A 19552-nucleotide genomic window follows, 5' to 3' on the forward strand; every position below is an offset into this window, starting at 1 on the left:
ACTATTGTTGTTCACCGCCAGCCTCACTATTTAACCTCACTCTTCTCACCTGAGCATAGAAAATAATCTTTGTAAGATATTAGGCACTTTGCTAGTGTTTCCAATCCACTTAAGCTATATAAGCCACCTAGATGACAGATGCTCAATACCCTTAAAATAGATCTGTGACCATGCATTTAGTCAGTATTCATTCAGAGAATGAAGAGAATGAATGTTCAATCACCTACACAAAGGTCAGCAAATGATGTAACATTTTGCCTGCAGTGAATGGACAGAAATTAAAGAAGTCGTTTTGTGTGAGTGTTTCTAAAAACATGTTTAGGTTTATGCTGTGTTTTAGATGTTTTAAATCATACAATGTGTACGTGAGTTTCTATTTCTTACATGTTCTGTTTTCACTTCTCTAATATGACTTTGTTGCTAAGGCAGGGTAAGGTAAAGCTCAGGTTAATGTATAAATAGAGGAAGTCCAGAACAGAACGAGGGTCAGAGACAGGCCAGAGAGGTGACATTTAGATGTCCTGACTACTGATTAAGGAATTAAGAAAAACGTTTAGATGCTATTTATGCAAATTGTCTGTTCACAATTTGCAGGGGTTAAGACAGCCCATTATCGATTTTATAAGAACCACAAGGAGCCTTTTTCTCTGTAACCTCTTCTGTGTGTTGCACTGTTAAACGCTCCTTCTTGTACAAGAACAATAAATTCAACCTTGATAATTTGAATCAAATCTTCTTTATTGAAGGCTCACTCTAAGAAATTCTTATAACACATGTTAGATTAACAGATTTGGATTTGGTAACATTCTGACATAAATTACCTGGAAAATCTTTATTTGGACAGCAGGTTGGAGTTGAGGTGAGCAGGGCAAGCGCAACTGAGTGTAATACTCTATCAATTATACCCCAAAACATGTTTTATTTAATCTCTTTCACTGAGAACCCCGGTGTGTCGCAGTGAGTGTAAAATGTCTTGTAAGTAGGACTCAGCACTAACATGCTGTGGTGATTACAGAGAACAGGAAACAAACTGAGATAGAAGAAGAGAGAGTGTGGCTCTTCCTTGGCAACGGAAGCTTTTAAGAGATACATCAGTCGGCCAAGCGACTGGAAGAAAGCCCAAACACATTTGTTACTTTGTGACTGTAGCTTTAGCTGGCATGACAGCATGGGTAGAGAGAGGCTGTTTGTGTGTGTGCGTGTGAGAGAGAGAAAGAAAGATACTGTGGAGAAAGAGTAAAAGGAAACCGTGGCGTTGGACAGGCAGCAGCTTTTAAATAATGTTAAAGAGTGAGGGACCTGTTACGGCTTTGACCTTCACTGCCTGTGGTTTGTGTGCATGCGTGTGTGTGGTGCACTGTGTCGTAAATCACCCACACCACAGGAAGGTTGGTGGGGTGAGTTGTAGCCACAGTTTGTGGTCTTGACAGACTTAAACACACATACACACACATTGAGGTCAAGTGGCCAGTGTGCAGAACCTCACCACCTGCTAGAGAAGGTAGGTCACATTGAACTGAGAGGAAGGAGGAGGGAAGCAAGAGTTCGTAATAAAGACAGACTATAGAACTTACAAGTATGACCAGTAGCCTACAGCTGTTAATGTTAGAAAACTTTCAGTAGCTATTGTTTCAAATTGTATTACTAAGTCAGTTTACCAACTTCAGGACTATTCATTACTGTCAAACGATGTTTGAAATTTATAGGATTTATATATACATACATACATTTACAGGCTTTTTTACCTTGGAGGAAAACCTTTGCACAATCATGCTTTTTTTTTTATGTTTGTCCTTTCCATAATAATTGGTCATACATTATTTCAGCACAAAGTTAAAGTTATGAACAGCCTCACATACACCTACGTCACTCCTTTAAAAACACACACAAAAAAAACCCCACAAAAAATTGCAACCTCAAAACTTCAAAGCGACAGAAGGGCAACATGGTATACCGGTAAACAGTGTTATACTTATATATCCTGTTCTCTTTGGAAATTAAGTCATCTGTAGTGGCAAACCCCAAATAGCATCTATTTGTGACTTCAACTATAGGAGCTGGCAAATTTTACAGCGACAGTACACCTCTGTCAATACGAAATTGTATTTTTACTGATTGTATTGCACCAAATAAAGTCTGTAAAATGCAGAAAATATTGTAATATGGTAAAGATAATTACTCAATTATCCTATATCTACAGAAGCTATTCTTATTCCTCTTCTCTATCTCTCTCACACACAGACGCACACATTGTGTCTTATCAGGGCAGAGTAGAGGCTAATTACCCAGTCTTTAGCCAGGTTTCATCTTACCAAGGCCATTATGAGTGGGATAGTCACCGTTGAGATTGTAATGGACGCTGAGGGAGTGTGTTGTCCCTGTCTTTCTCTGTCTTATCTCCCTTTCTCTGCCTCTCCTCTTCTTATCTCCACCACCTTTCTTCTTCTCCACTCTGCAAGGTGAACAGAAGGAGCGGTCGGACAGAGCTGCTGCTGAAAAAGTGTCTGAAGGCTGAAGTCTGTGACGCTAATGAGAGCTTTTTGAGAGTTTTGAAAATGTAATCAATTCAGAGTTTCATAGAACTCAAAGAGGGAGAAAGAGAAAGTTTGAAGCAGTGAAAGTTTTGCTATAATTTATATCCAAGTCTAACTCCGTAAGGAGAGCACTCTGGTCAAGTTTTCTCATTTTTCATGCTCTTTATAAACTCTTAAAGACCCAGAGGAGGAATTTTAAGGGCAATCTTAACAGAGAATTTTTCAGGGTAAATTACTGCAGAGAGCAAATGGATTTTTTTTTCTGTATTATGTAATGCTAGCCTGGGTTTACTTAGATGTGCTTTCACTGCAGCCAGGCTATTTATAGTTTCACACAGACCAGTTAAAAAACTTTATTTTGGATGTCAAGTCAATCTATGAATGTTACATGTGTTTAACCCACATTTTCCTGCAAGGCTTAATTTTCAACATATTGCAACAGTTTCTTGATTGTTGAATGTGGCTGTTTTGACACTTCTCTTCTCCCACATTGACACGATCTGATTTAACACCCTCAGTGGCATTAAGTGTGCCCAGATCTGCATGTAAACGTGGAAAAAGACACAGCAGTATTGGCTATATAGCATGCAAATGTTTGTTTCTCCTTCCCTGACACGTACAAACACAGTAGCCCTGTTGCATTTACTATAAACAATGCACAACACGGGGCAGTCGGTAGTGTAGTGGGTTAAGCGGCCGCCCCGTGTGTGGAGTGGGTTAAGCGGCCGCCCCGTGTGTGGAGGCTATAGTCCTCGCTGGACTATGGCTGCTTCTTCTTTTGGGAAGTCATTTTAATACTGACACAAACTAATAGTCTCAATTTTATCTATACTTATTAGCAAGGCTAACAGCTAGCTGCTCTTCCCAAGGTACAAGAAATATTTTTGTATTATGATATATAACAGGTTGATACTTAACTGTTATTTTTAACAATTGTTTTTGCAAAAAATAGTCGATCCCATTGCATATCTTTTGGTGTTTGGGGAACACTGAAGTGTTTGCCTATAGGTCACACTGGTTGTGTGATATCCGTCATCCATTGTAGAAGTTATTTTCATCGGCATAGTCACGTTTAAGTCATTGTCTTTGAGTTTGGATATCTTGTCCTGCTTATAGACAAACAAGATGACTAAAACATTTCCTGATTGGCTGAATTTACAAAGACCCCTTGTCTCAAATTACCCAACCTTCACAAGTGAATCTACTGCAGATAAAGAATTGGAGAAGCTCAACAAGATGTCTGTCTATTTACCAGATGGTGCTTTGGATGTATGCCTGGTTTTTCCACACCCTTTCAGGACAAGCTCTCGAGACACTGCGCTCACTGACCTGACATAACATCTGACATTTTATGTCAGATTGCCTCTTTCAGGTTAGAAAACAGTGCAGTATTCTGTAGAGATGAAACAGGGGAATTGAAATAGAAACCAAAAGTTTATCACCCTCAATTTGATAAGTGGACTGGATATGGTAAAAGGGAATTTTATGTGGTGTCTGGCTGTGTTTGGTAAAAAGTATTGCTTGGAATAGCTTCAGGGCAAAGCAAGTAATAATTTATATATTTCTGGGCTTTGTACGTGCATATTTATGTGCATTTTTAGCATTGTATTACCCCAGTTATCCACATTTGATCAGTGTATTAGGTTTGTCATACTGATTGAAATCCTGATTATTATTAAACTGCCTATTTTACAGGCTTCAATATTTTGGGTAGATTGTTGCTAAAAATGCGTGTAATCTGATAGGAGGATGTGATCAGTTTGCTGCTGTTAAGCTGCAGCAGAACAATGATGCAATGTGACATTATGTATATTTGTGCTTCAGCTCAGTTCAAACCAGTTTATAGGATGATCAAGGACAAATTTATCTAACTCGTATCATTTGTTTTTTCAGTAAATAATTATTAATTATTAAATAATAAAAATGATATAAATTTAAATACATACAGCAGAAAAGACTTTAAAGATGTATTTAAAGACATTAAGTTTGTATGTTTTTTCTTTGATAAATAAAAAAAACATAAGTTTATCATGTGGATCAAAGCTTTATAAGTGAGATTAATTGAGCTTGTTGTTATCAGTGACTCCAACTAATTGTGAGCAGAATTTCACAATGATAAAGCAGTATCATTCCAAACATGCTACCTTCAGATAAACACAGCTGAAATAATCATACAGGATGTTCGTGAGAACATACAACACTGATTTAAAAACACAGAACTTCAGTAGGTCGGTAAGAAGGAACAACTTCTACTTCTCCTAGATGTGTATTATAATTTCATGCTACATCCTCAAATGTGAAACATCTGAGGAACCCAAACATTATAAAGTAAGATCGAGAGCTCAGTGATAGGCAGGATCAAAAGTTTTTAATCCTCCACTCGTCAGTAAGACTTGGTAAGCTTGTATTTTCTGTTTTTGAAGGGGATTAAATGGCATCTGCATGTAGTGAAAAGTCTTTTTAATTAAATGTGTGATAATTACTTGTAAACATCGACGACAGTTTGAAGGAGAGAGTCTGTGCTGGATAATAGGCTGCTAACACAGGGGGAATCAATCAAAAAAGGGTTCTAAGTACCTAACAAAACCAGGTTTAATCTGACCAAAACACTCTGTGGTGCTGTAAACATTTTATGAATGCATGGATTAATGCATATCAGTAGGATTTGAACATACATATTAATAATAACTACAATAGCGTCTGTGTCCTAGTTCACTCTGAATTTCCAGAGTGAAGAGGAATGCCAAAAAGCTTCACAGAGCAGAGCTACTTGAGGCCGCTTTACCGTGCTGATATTTGTATGGACAGAAAGGGGATGTTTCTCTAACAATGCCTGTAGGTGGGTGTTGATTTCATGTTGATTGACTGTCATGGGAAACTCCTTTTATTTTGATTCACTGTGATCAGCTGTGACTCTTTCAAGTGTCACAAATGGTGGATGTCACTTAGCTACTCCTGCTTCTAATCATTCTATCACCACCAATGTTACACCACACACTTGTGGCTGTTCAAAAGAATGAATGTTTGTATGATTAGAGAAGTGTGCCTGTAAAATATCTCAGTGATGAGCTAAATGTTAATTTATTTTTATGTATGGTTGAAAGGTTAAAACCACATGGAGATGTATTTTTTAAGCTCCCCCTTACCAGTTTGCTGTATTGAGCTGGAAATTACCATAGACTACTGTGCAGATATGCACCACTGGGATGGATGAGTTTCTTGTTTGTTACAGAAAAAAATGTTGTTCATCTTAAATCGTTCTAGGATGGAGATAAAGGTTCAACTTGATTTGTACACTTTTTTGCAGAAACGGGAAGAAAAATCATGTCAAGTAATCGGTCATGTAGTGAACCAGACTGTAGTGAACCAGAGCTGAGGAGACATGGTGCTGACCTTGGCTCTGTGGATTCTTTCTGTAAGGAAGATTGCCATATTTTAATAGACGCCTAAATGTTATCAGTGTCTCGGAGAGGGCTGGGCAGGGAAGTGAATGAAAATCTAATGGGACGTGTTTGTCTCATTCCAGAGTTAATGGTGTTAGACTCTGAGAGAAAAGGGGTATTTGGCCCGAGAGTCGAGGAGGGGCCTTTAACAGGGCCCATAGACCTGTGGCAACCTGCCAACAGCCACTAATAGAGCCGTAAAGCAATTACCAGGAAACACTGGGAGAAGGGGATGTAGGGAGAGAGAGATGAGACAGATGAATGCAACAACGAAGGAGAGGATTTACAGTATGTTGAGTGGTTGGAGAGGATGGAAAAAAGGGATGTGAAATTCATGAGGACAGCAAGAAAAGTGATGGAGGAAATAGGATTTGTGCCATTTGATATGACCATTAGCTCATAATCAGTTTGCAGAGAGGGAAAGAGAGAGTATTGAATCTCAACCTGCAGATCAGATAGTACTGACTGCCTGGCCAAACCCCCCGTGGTCCCTAAAACTGTGGTGTGTGTGTGTGTGTGTGTGTGTGTGAGTGAGTGTGGGTGTGTGTGGGGGTGAGAATTACATTTCCGGGATGTTTTGTTTATTTTTGCTAAAGAAACGTGTGATGAAGTCACTGGAGATGGAAAATAGGAAAACAAGTACATTTAGCAATCGAGCTGTGCAGCTGCATCTCATTCTTCACTTGCTTCCAGGCAGATATCTTTTTGTAGAGTGCAATTGTATGTGTATGTGTGTTCTCAGATTTGTGTGCACCTATTCAAACAAGTCAGAGGACTTTGAATATGCAAAGTGGCACCAAATGTTTTCTGGCTTATCAGTCTTTGAGCTCGGGAGCTGCATGCATTTCTGTACAGATACAGTGAACCTTCCTCATTCCACGTTCGATATGAAAAGTATGAGTATTAAAACAAGGGATGATCCCTTGTGAGAAGATTTGTGTGCTGTTTTGTAGAAGTCAAAGTGAAAAATGCATTTCACAAGGTTTTCCAGGTTTGATAAAAATGGATCAGTATTTTTAAATTGCTGTGACTTTGCATTTTCTTCCCTTTAAACGCTTGTGGCTTATTTCATCATTCCAGTGTCGGCACAAATGAAAAAGGTCAGAAATAAAGTTATTTCATAACATTTACCAGTCATATACTCATTATATTTTATTTTTGCAAGAAAAGCTCCAGTCATAATCATGTCACTGTGAAATAAGGTAAAGATTAGTGAAAGGAAATGACACTGAACAGGAGACATCTGCCAGTTCTTGTGTTCATTCATGTGCTTTTAGGAATATACTTTTCAAACTCCTAAAATAGGAGCAGATGGCTTGATAAACTGGACATTTAATAGTTAATAGTTGTGTGTGTTTGCATGTGTGTTCACTGTTTAAATTCAAAATCTGCAGTGTGCATAAATGTATAAGAGAAAAATACAAACAGAATGATGCTGAGTGCTTCTTTGAAGTGGAATCTACCTCAGTTTACGTATATGCATGATAACTAATTGTGATTTATTTATTTATTTTTTTCTCCTGCTCAGGCGCAACGATGAGGTGACCCACATCAAGATCCAGAACTCAGGCGACTACTACGACCTGTACGGAGGCGAGAAGTTTGCCACGCTGGCCGAGCTGGTCCAGTATTACACCGAACAACAGGATCTCCTGCGTGAGAGGAACGGCCATGTCATCGAGCTCAAGTACCCACTCAACTGCAAGGACCCCACCTCTGAGAGGTGCCGTCAAAAACTCGCACACTAACTCCCACACATGCAAATAGGCTCATATTTGCATACAGCGAAGCACTATGTGGATAGATCCAGGCAGATATACATATAAACGCATATATGGTTAGCTTGATATGTTGCTCTTTTATCTAAACTCATTACAATTGCATGAACGCTCTTCCTGACTAGTTATTTTTATCCTAACAGCTTCAGGGTTGTCAGTCTGTAAAGGCACATCTTGCCACAAGAAGCAGCTAAACAACCTGAGAAATGTTATTAGTCTAGCTTTCAGTGCAGTGACTGTATCATGTTATGACCTAAATGCTTGTTTGTGAGGCGTTTTCACCCTGCAGAGAACCGAACTCTGGAAAAAATATTGAATCTTTGTCAGTTCTTTTAAATTTAAATGGGAGCATAAAAATGGTTACATATAATATTATGCAGTGAAGTTGTGTCTCGTCAGGATGCATCTGTAGAATACTGAAACCAAACAGGCAGTTTTGAGGTCAGTGTACACTCAAAGTCTGTAGATGAAAGCCATTAATTTCAAAACATGTAAAAACTTATTTAGCAACTTAAGCTGAATATTCACAAGGTAAATTATCATTAATATATGAGTATGTGAAGTTGGATTTCCTCTATGCATTTTGATGGAACTTTTTTGAGCCATCACCATAGAGCTAGACTAAATATTAATATTGGTATTGTTTTTGCTTTTTTGTTGTTGTTGTTTTTTTGCTGCATGTTGTTGTGGCTAGGTTGATGAGGGCGCTGAGGATGAACCAAAATAGTAACGCAACCCACAAGCAAGCAACAATTGTCATATAACACACAATTATTTGTTCCATTTTTAATATAAAATTGTTGATTAGTGCAGCTTTAAACGTATATTAACATTAAATAACATGCGGTTTGTTTAGAATTATGGATTTAAATATGGATCATCACTGTGCAACGTGAGCTGATAATATTGAATTATTGCCCAGGGCTACATTACAAACTGTTAAATAAAGCAGCAACAGGAAAGAATCAGCCATCAGTTCATTAACTAAGTACCAATACACAGATGTGTGTACTCCTACTGTTTGTTGGGAGGATGCATTATTCTGTACACATGCACTCCCACACATTTAATCCAGATGCACTTCACATCCACATGCATAAATAGTGGCATATTCCCAAATGCATCTTCAAACAAACTTAGTGGGTGGTGCTGCTGTATTTGTTTATGTGCACCAAGTATCCACACGGTAACATCCTTCCAGAGCGTATACACAGGTTGTATGCAGCTATACATCACACATACACATCTTCATTAATATGGTAAACTTAGGCGGCTGGTGTGGTAATGCCAGTAATCCATGCGTGCACTCACCCGCACACAGGAAGCATTTTAGAAAGCGACATGCTCATATTTATATCACCATTTGCAGTTTTTCAGCTGTGATCGGTATCATCTCGTGCTGAGCAGGTTATGTACATTTTCTTTTTTTTTCTTTTTTATACATTGCTATGTGTATGTGTCAGTTTCTACTTAAGAACAACGTGTGATCTATGGTTTTGGTTTATGTGGTTTTTCCATTCTACATACGTCAGAGCCCTCCCACACGTTTGTGTTCACCACACAGGAAAAAAAAAAAAACGCTCACGAGCAGGTTTTTCATCTTAACATCAGCAACTGACTGAGGCTGTCGCATTGTAAGAGACACTTTCATTCTTGAGTAGGAGTCTACACTCACAATGCACATATAGATAGACAATATGCTAAACCTTTAAGCTTCTATATGGGACTTTTTCCCTTGAGGGAGGAAGCATATTGCTCAGGTTGTCAAGTTTCTGTCTCCACTCCTGTTTCTTGTTTTGATAATCATACTACCTGGAAACAGCATCTAGCCCGAGGCTGAGCTTCTCGGCCTCCACAGGAGTTGGAGAGGCAGGCGGTGAACGCAGCCAGTCTGAAATAATGAATGCTGATGCTCACTGTGTTTTTGAAAAGGTCTTGCCTGCTGTGCATTTGTTTTGGGTTTTTTTTTTTTTTTTTTGTACTTGTGACTGATGTGTAGCTCCTAGCTTCACTTTAGCTTCACCTCTTAAAATGACATGATGCTCACAGTAAATGGTTTTAGCCCCGAAAGTCATAAACTTTCAGCAATGATCGATATGTTTTTATTAAATGACAATGTGAAAATGATGTGAAAGGGTTCGCTCGTGATGAACCTACAGAGAATAATCACCTGAATCTGCAAGCAGCACCCCTCGGCTTTATGGAGGTTTATAGTCAGTTCCGTCTCATTTTTTTTCTGCCCTGCTGCAACTTTACTGTTTTGGTTTACTCTCACTGCTCTCTTAACACTGCTTTTAGCCACAGCAGGCAGCTGTTTTCAATGTGAAAGCCGGCTGTAGACCACCTGCTCCGCACCAAACAGCAGACAGACACAGTTAGAAGATAGCTGGTGAACGTAGTAGAGCAGTTCGGAGCTAAAGAGCCAGCTATTTCCCTCAGGAGTTGGTAGAGACCAAAAACCAGAGCTAAAAGGGTGTAACTACAGACTGGCACTTATCAGCTGGTCAAAAACATGGCTCCAAATGAATGATGATGTTGCCTGCTGTTTGTGTAAATAAACAACTGTGAGCTAACAGGTTCACAATAGGAACTTAATAGGTGATAATTTCAGTGGTGTGCTTGCAAATGATTTCTGCTGCACCAAAGTGGCCATAAAAGATTAAAGCTAGAATCAGGAATTCAAGCACATGGGGTTACAAACTGACCCCAAGTATTTACTGTGGGGAAAAATGGCTATTCTGCATTGTAAATAAAATAAAACAAGACATTATAACATTGCAGTATATTAGAAAATCTGAGGTGATATAATAATAATGATGATTTAGAAATATTCAGACTTAGTTTTCAAGTGTAAAGTCAGGATTTATAGTTGTTTACGTACATGTTTAAATACATTTTTGATTTGCCACAATTCATGTCCTACTGTTCTCTTTTTGATTTGCATGTTCAGTCATACACTGTCATTGAGTATTGTGTCTGGATTCATGTGTTGGTATGTCACTCCTCTTCAGGTGGTACCATGGGCACCTCTCTGGGCGAGATGCAGAGAAACTGCTCACAGACAAAGGCAAAGCCGGAAGCTTCTTAGTACGCGAGAGCCAGAGTAAACCAGGTGACTTTGTCCTCTCAGTACTCACCAATGAGGAGAAACATGAGAACGTTGACCGCAAGACCAAGGTCACCCATGTTATGATACGCTACCAGGTGAGGTAACTCAGTTCAGGCCACTTAGGAAACAGACAGAAGCTTAAATTGATGAGGATTTTGTGGATTAAGACAGCCTAGAGGCTTCTGATACCTAAATTTCCTGAAATCCTCATTCAAACTACTTCTGCATGTTTGAGTCACATATTTTTAAGCAGGTCATGATTGATTTTTACACTCTGGGAGCTCGTCAGACCAGCTGTTGCTGTAAATTGAATTGTTGATGTTTGTCTCCAGCAGGACAGTAAATACGACGTGGGCGGCGGTGAGAGGTTTGACACCCTGGCCGACCTGGTGGATCACTACAAGAAGAACCCCATGGTGGAGAAAAGTGGCATCGTGGTGCACCTCAAACAGGTATGAACGAGAAATTTAAAAAACAAAAAAGAGCATCCAGACTGGTAAATCTGCATACACTACCTTAAAGGCCTGCATATTGTTGCAATAGCCGATTTGTTTAAACCACATGAAGATTGTATTTTCATGCTTGAAAACATGTTTTGCTCTGTTTACTAATTTAATTTCCCTGTCTCAACGGGACAATGACAGCCCTTTAACGCCACAAGGATAAATGCAGCCAACATTGAGAATCGGGTACGAGAGCTCAACAAAGTAGCAGACAACTCTGAGAAACCTAAACAAGGATTCTGGGAAGAATTTGAGGTATGTACCCTCAAAACTGCCAGCCCCAAAATCATTCCTTTCAATCTTTGTTTGGGGAAATTTACAGTAACCTCTGTTAATGGTATTGGTCTTCTTGGAATTCCAGTCATTTCAAAAGCTCAGTGTTTAACAGCTTTATTTAATGAGGCTCCACTTAAGAGCTTGTTTCACTCCATTCATACTGTATGTGCGAGAGATAATTGGGGGAACTGATTGATGTAAATTAGTCCTTCCAGTGACATCTTCAGCAGTGTGCCAAATTCTTGGAAGGTGTTTGGAAAATGAAATTTTTGCAAAACAGATTTCAGTTTTAATGCTTTAATTCCTCCTGTGATGGCTTTCTTACTTCAGCTAGTAGCATAGAGTACACACTATTTTCCAGAACATTAACATGTCATGTAAAATGTCATCTTATAGGCCATTTGCTCTGTCGATTTTTATATTCAGATGTTTCATATCTATTTGTGTAAGCTTACATCTATGTTTTTTCCAGTGAGATAATCTGTCTTGTCCATCAAGGGGAATTCAAATGTATTTATGCTGCCTTAACCTTTGAGTAATGATGTTGGTCGAAGCTTATCTTGTAGCGTGCTCTTATGTTTCTGTCGTTTTGTCATTTTCATGTAACTGACTGACAGGTCAATAATAGGAATTATTTCTATTGTGTCAGCGCATATTAGACTATGAATTATTCTTGTGTATTCATTGGCTCAATAACAGCTTTTTACTGTTGTTTGTGTTTCGTAGTCACTGATCAGTGGCTCGCGTTTGTTGACCTTTTGCGCCTCAGCTACAATCGTTGTTGTGATGATAATGCTTTCTCAGATGAATGTAAATGACCTCTTTCTTTTGTGTATCTTCTTTGTTAAAGTCTATGTGAGTGTAATAATATAATAATAATAATAATAATAATAATAATAATAATACATATATACATCACATAAAGGCTAGTATGCTGTCTCATAGATGACACAGTGTAAGTTATTTGGAAACTGTGCTATTAAGAGAATAACTGGTCTATCTGGTTTTGCATGTATAACATATAAATGTAGATAAATGCTGTGATCACATTGTATCCATTAAGAGTAGATATTCATCCAAAATTAATTTGTGGAGCAAGTGAAAGATGGGCTTTTGAGGCCTGGTTCTGTATGAGGGGAAAATTTATGCTGAAATACTTTTTCTTAAATCAATAACGTGAACACCTGACACGTGTTGTTTCTTGTTCTTGCACTCCAGGGTGACCCCTACTGCATTTAGGGCCCATTACACTAACAGGAAACTTAAGTGCAGTGGAGTAGGGAAAAAGCAAAGTTACTTTTTTTGTTACAAAAACACATTAGTTTTATTTACTTCTGGGATTTTTTACATTCATATTTACTAGCTTGTCTTTGGACACATTTTCTCCCTCCCTCCTTATACCAGTGCTGTCTATTTTGAGAATTTTCAGCACTTGTCAATCACTGGAAATGTGTGAAAACATCCACAGTAATGATTTCCCAGGGAAACTTTAAGTAATATCTAAATGTTTTCATCTGCGTATGGCTGATATGAATGAATGTTGCATTACAGTGGATTTTCTTTTGTTTGGAACTTCCTGGATCTCCTTCTTGCAGAAACAACTCATTGTCTTGTCCTTTTTTTTGTTTTGTTTTTCTTTTGTCATCAACTATCAGGTACTTCAACAGCAAGAGTGCAAACTGCTGTATCCCCGGAAAGAAGGCCAGAAGCCAGAAAACAAGAGTAAAAACAGATACAAGAATATCCTCCCCTGTAAGTCTTGCAGCAACCTGCCATTTCCTGCCTCTCCAACTTCCTGTGGAAAGAATGACACAAATAGACACCAGACAACGTAGAGGCCTCAGCAGAGCGTCAAGACTGTGCTCTGATAGCTCACAGCCTATCAATTGACATTATATTTGGAACATCAAGTGTGATTTGAGGAAAGTGTAACATTTGGTTGGTAAAAAGTTTGATTTTGTGCTTTCAGTTGACACGACTCGGGTTGAAATCAGGGAAGCAGATCCAGATGTTTCTGGTTCAGACTACATCAATGCCAACTACATCAGAGTGAGTCTATTCAGCAGTAAGACACAACCTTCAGCAAACACTCTGTGTATCACACAGTATGGGTACTATAAATATTAATAAACAATTCTAAAAACTTTTTATTTCTTTATTTTACTTTTTATTTTAACTGGTGAATATTTCCTTCAGGAAGAGAAACAGAGTGTTTGTCTGTATATTTAACTTTATCATCATTACATTTTTAGATTTCCTGTGCAAAAATAAATCTATCTTCTCAGAGTCTAAATACTTAATTTGGCATATAATTGTCTGTACAGAGTGTGCATGAAGAGGGGCGCCACGTGGACGAGGGCAAAGTCTTCATTGCCACACAAGGGTGCCTACAGAATACAGTCATCGATTTCTGGAAGATGGTGTATCAGGAGAATACGCACGTCATCGTCATGACCACAAAGGAGGTCGAGCGAGGACGGGTGAGCGATTAGCGTAGTATAATTCTGATAATGTTGGGCTACAAAAGCAAATTAAACAAGAAGAAATGTTTAAAAAATATTATATGTCCAAAGATTGTTGCTTGTTTTTCTCTCCTAAGCTCTTTTCTGTGTGCTTTGTATAGCATTTACTCCTCAACATCATGCTGTTGTCTCAGAATTGCACTTCTTTGAGCTGATTGCTGTTGATTGCTTGTGATCATAGAGACTGATGGGTATTCTCTGATGGGAGATTTAAGAGCATGAGCGAAATACTCCACATCTAAAACACTGAATCTTCAAGATTCACTACACGAAAAAAACAGATGAAGAAAAAGAAAAATTCACAAAATTTGACAAAAAAAAACTGTAATGATTTATGTAACAGTGCTGCAGTGGAATGATTTAGTAACATGCAGTTAGCCTCATGTCAACCATTTTGTTCTTCCATTTTCAGTGGAAACACAGCACTTGCTGGCATTAGCTGACAGAGAGGGGTGGATATCTATAGTAGGGATGATGAGTGTGTGTGAGGTATGGGGGTGGGGAGTTAGACGGCTGACAAGGATAGTATGACAGTTAAGCTGATTGGAAAACTGCTTGAGATGAGCTGCTTCTTTCGATTGTCTAATACCACCACACTCTCCTCTCGCTGTCTCTCTCTCTGTTTTCCTTGCCATTTAGAACAAATGTGTGCGTTACTGGCCCGACCTACACGGCACCAAGGAGTTTGGGAAGGTGCTGGTAAGGAACGTGGACGAGCGGCCAGCACAAGACTACATCCTGAGGAAGCTGGAGATGACCCGTCTTGACCGGGTAGGGAAAGCTGTGTACTCAATCGGAGCTGACCTACTGACCTAGGGTCAAAGTATCTAAGCCCCTCACACATAGACACAATCCTGCAGCATGTGCTTGTCCTCACAGGAGGATCTCAAGAATACAGTAATTAGATAGAGAAACAGAAGATCGCAAAAGTGTACATAGCCACACGTTTCTTGTTTTCTTGCACTGAAATCTAAAATAAATAAGAAAAACATTGACTCGGAGTTGTCCTTGAATCGAGAATACAACAAAAATCTAGTGTAACAGCAAAAGGTCACTCTTGTTTGAAATGGTGGAAGCTGAAATGGTATATTTGGATATCTTTATTTGTAGAAGCTTACAGATGTAATATCTTATACATGGCTTTTCAAAATCCTGTATTAATTTTAAATCTACAAAGCTCACATTCTGCTCACACTGTTCAAACTGAGATCAACTTTAGCAGAATTGTCTCCAAAGTGATGCTGCTGTTGAATCTTAATGTTTAGGTGAATTTAAAGCAAAATTGGAGAAAAACACCCCTTGCTTGTTTATTAATAGATCATATTCTCTGTTCACTAACATTACTGTAAATCTTCTGTAGAAGCAGCAGACAGAGTAGTCTGTTTTTGACTACTTGTCATTCTGTACTGATCTCAAGCATTAATTCCTCAGATCCTCCTACTGAAGCATCACATTAGCTTTGGCTGAACTTTAGAAACCATGTGTGGAATGATGATTGCGGGATTTCTCCTCTTGGTCATTTAATGAACACTGTAGGAAGGAGGAGGAAGTCCCATGTGTCACATGCTCAAAGCCATCATAATCTAATTTAAAAATAATGCTGCAACATTTTTACAACTTCCTGTTTTCTGCTGTAATTTCCTGTAGAAGGAGCCTCTGAGGTACATCTGGCACTACCAGTACCTGAGCTGGCCCGACCACGGGGTGCCCAATGAGCCCGGCGGCGTCCTCTGGTTCCTAGAGGAAGTCAACCGCACCCAGAGTACCATTCCAGAATATGGACCTATTGTTGTCCACTGCAGGTATAACCAGCAGGACACTGTTTTTCTCCAGTAGACAACAACAACAATTACTGAAGTCCCATCTCACTCACTCACTCACTCACTCACTCACTCACTCACTCACCTGAACTACAAACCTGAGGTTGGTGAATGCACTGTGGTGTAAATACGAAAGAAAAATAGAATGATCGAGTTCAAAACACACTCACATTGTCGTGTCTTTGGAGGTTCATTGCTAAACACACATTGAGATTCAGAGACACACTCACACACGTCATTATTCATTTAGATTGTTTCAAGGCTTTTCACTGCAGTTTTCCTCTTTTCCATGTTGACTCAAGTTTTCTGTGAGATGCTAAAGTTTGGACACCTAAAATAAAATCTAAAATCTGAAATTAGGAATTTCTGAAATATTTCTTTCAAGTGGCCACTTGGGTGCGCTAAAATTAAGGTTCAAAATGTTAGCTCTGTATTGGCAGCAAGTCTTCAACCAAAGTCGCAGCAGTATAACTATAATATAATATTATAGTTATGGTCATGTATGAACTAACCAGCCTATCAAAGCATGTGAAATTATATCAATTAAATTTTTCTTTCATCAATTGTCTGAGCTCAGTGACCCTCTGTCCCTTTTAGTCACAATAGCTATCAACAGTACAAACATACACCCTCGTATTTGCATTTAAACTCCCACGTTGCCACTTGCAGCTGTATTTACTTTCACTAACTGTTAGATAAAGCTCTGCTCTTGCCAGTAGACTATAACTCCACATGATATGAAGGAGGTCAGCATGTTCACTAACTGAAATAGATTTGTTCATTTGGTGTCTTTCCATGTATTTGACCATACTAGATTACCACTGACAGAACACATCTGACTCATTAAATCAATGATGAGTTGGCTGCTGATTAATTTGAGGGGAAAGTATTGAGCTGAACCGAGTTCAAAGATCAAAAAGCATTTTATATTTGACTCAAGTAACTTTGCTGCTTTAGGAAAATAAAAATCTAGAATTCATAACGACTTTGATGACTTTGATGTTCTGTTTCCTTTATCATTGTCTTGTTTTTTCACCTTTTCATTTGATGCTTGTTTTTTTCAAAAGTATTAACTGAACATGGTTTCACTGTCACTCTGTTGTCCCCGCAGTGCAGGCATCGGCAGGACAGGCACCATTATCGTCATTGACATCCTTATTGACATCATTAACCGCCAAGGTGGGAGGCTCAGATATGAAACTTTTATATTAAAATATTTCCACTGCATCTCTGCTAACCTTTGGATGTGTGTGATCTAGGTCTAGATTGTGACATCGACATCCCTAAAACCATCCAGAGGGTACGGCAGCAGAGGTCTGGCATGGTGCAGACTGAGGCCCAGTATAAGTTCATCTACATGGCTGTGCAGCAGTACATAGACACGGCTCAGAAGAGACTGGAGGAGGAGCAGGTACTCGGCATCACAGAGACTTCCAAAAGAGATGATAATACATCACATAACATGTTTTGACACAGTAGTGAAGGCCTTAAAGTATTTATGTAAGATGTGTTTGAGCTCCCAGTCTGAAGGCTGGTACAGTGTGTTGTGTTATGACAGCTAGAGCATTGCGGCAGACATCAGTATGGTAACTGTCTCAGTAAGTTTCCAAAGTGCTGAATGCCATCTGGGACTGTTAAAAGTTTTTGTGAGAGCTTTGTAAAATGATCTTGTCCTCTAAACTGATTTGGCCTCTTGTGATTTTGTCACTTTGTAGAGGAATAAGATGAAGGAGAGGGAATATTCTAATATCAAATATCCCCAGATGACCAACTCCAGGTCTAAACCCAACATGACATCCTCACGCTCTTCTTCTGTGTAAGTAGACTGTATGGTCGATGGTAAAAGGTGCAAATGACTTATGATTAAACAGTAGCAGTAAATTGGTGGGTGGTTATTTTCTCTGTGTTTAATGCAGGATGACAAATGATGATTCGTCGAGTGTGTATGAAAACATCAACTTTAAAAGCCCTCAGACGTCTTTCAGCAGCAACACCAGGAGGTAAAAAGCATCGCTGTGGACCTCCACATCTCTCTGTCTGCCTCTCTGTGAGTACTTCATGAATTCATTCTGCAGAGTTTGCATTTCACTTTGTGCGGAGGCAAAACACATTCAGCCACTTGTATTTTAAAACAAGCACTCGTTTTGCTATTTTTGCTCCTGCAAAAGTGAACAAATCTGTCATGGCATCATCCCACTTGATGGAGAAACGTTTGTTATTGTATCACTCTGTAAAGGCTCTGCATTATGGTGGATGTGATAGTGGGGAAAATGAAACAAGACCCGATACATATTGGATGTAGCTTTTGTTGGAAAACTAGAGCTTTGATTTATCTCAAACTTAGAGGTTCCCTGTGGAGATTTAGACCTCTAGTAGCACCACAGAGCTGTTTCCTTGATCTGGTGCGTAGGCATGTGGATCCTATTGATCAACATGAGGCAGAAACACGCCAAGATTTGCAGCAGTGTGCCAGTGAAGGCAAGGAAGGAAATGAGTGGTGTGACTAGCAAGCGTGGACGTAAACAATGCAGGATTTAAAATAGTTGCAAATCGTTCATGTGGAAGGAAATGCACTAGACTCCACTCGACTGATCTGTCTCCTAAGAACTCAAGGTGCTGTTAAAACATCACGCAGGAGAGAGTTTAGGTTCCTCCAGTGAGTAAAATTCATTTTGTTCGTCTTTTGTTTTATTATGGTTCAAATTATAGGGTGGCCAGGAGCAGCTGAGCTCCTACATAAGAAACCTGAGCTAAAGAAACAAAAGATTTAATTTAGGTTCAAATTATAATCAGCCTCCTTTTCTCACAGGCTCATTCTTTTCTCTCTTATGGTGATTAATAAAGCCTGGAAGGAACCCAGAAGTAAAATACTCGTAGTTCTTTGTGTTGTGAAATATTCAAATTATGGTACTTACGAATATTGACGTTTGTGCTACAGGGTTAGAGCTTTCGATGCCAAATTTTGATAGCAACTTTGAATTTATTGAATTGATATTTTCTTTGAGGGCTTTTTAAATGTGTAAGTTCGAGTATACTGTATAATAAGTATATAATCCAAGGTTCTATTGTGCAAGAGTAGTGTGGTTAGAAGTCAGATCAAGCTCTTTTTAGTTGACTGCAGGATATTTAACCTTTCAGCTAATTGACTAACTGTCTCTATAAAAGATGTTTGCTTTTGTCACTTTGTATGGAAAGCAGCACCTACAGAAGAGGAAAAAAAACACATTGTTTTTTTTTTTCCAGGCAAATTGACTCAGCATGGAGCGTTCCTGCGCCTGTTAGCTCTCTCAGAGATCTCTGTTTTAGAGCACGGCAGATAAATCGCTATCGTCTTATCACTATTATTTTATCGGCTGATAAATAACAAGAAATTGCAGCCCAGAAATGACAATAATATATATGTACCACTTATAAACATAATGTTTAAAATAATAATATAATAAAGTGGCATAAAGCCTATAAAGGTTGCTGAATTTCAGACTGATTTAAAGCACTTCTGATCATTGAACAAAAAATCCTTTTCTTGTATGCGTTCCATCTCTCTCTCCCTGTCTGGATAACCTGGCA

At 38.8% G+C, this 19552-nt stretch overlaps 1 protein-coding gene across 5 annotated transcripts in view; it reads left to right on the top strand.

Moving 5' to 3' along the window:
• The window catches only part of ptpn11b (protein tyrosine phosphatase non-receptor type 11b), a 38460-nt gene that overhangs the window by 15729 nt on the left and 3179 nt on the right, over nucleotides 1-19552 (top strand). For 2 of the 5 annotated variants that reach the window (XM_027288542.1, XM_027288544.1), the window contains exons 3-15: nucleotides 7506-7700; nucleotides 10767-10959; nucleotides 11197-11316; nucleotides 11509-11622; nucleotides 13299-13395; nucleotides 13613-13692; nucleotides 13968-14123; nucleotides 14805-14936; nucleotides 15813-15967; nucleotides 17097-17164; nucleotides 17245-17396; nucleotides 17701-17801; nucleotides 17902-17985. In XM_027288542.1, the coding sequence (XP_027144343.1) occupies nucleotides 7506-7700; nucleotides 10767-10959; nucleotides 11197-11316; nucleotides 11509-11622; nucleotides 13299-13395; nucleotides 13613-13692; nucleotides 13968-14123; nucleotides 14805-14936; nucleotides 15813-15967; nucleotides 17097-17164; nucleotides 17245-17396; nucleotides 17701-17801; nucleotides 17902-17985 (1647 nt within the window). Of the gene's footprint in view, nucleotides 1-7505; nucleotides 7701-10766; nucleotides 10960-11196; nucleotides 11317-11508; nucleotides 11623-13298; nucleotides 13396-13612; nucleotides 13693-13967; nucleotides 14124-14804; nucleotides 14937-15812; nucleotides 15968-17096; nucleotides 17165-17244; nucleotides 17397-17700; nucleotides 17802-17901; nucleotides 18033-19552 lie in introns of all 5 variants that reach the window. The other 3 variants (XM_019270975.2, XM_019270976.2, XM_027288543.1) reach the window with 3 other exon arrangements.

This window comes from Larimichthys crocea, chromosome XV (assembly GCF_000972845.2).
Source record: "Larimichthys crocea isolate SSNF chromosome XV, L_crocea_2.0, whole genome shotgun sequence".
Taxonomy (NCBI): domain Eukaryota; kingdom Metazoa; phylum Chordata; class Actinopteri; family Sciaenidae; genus Larimichthys; species Larimichthys crocea.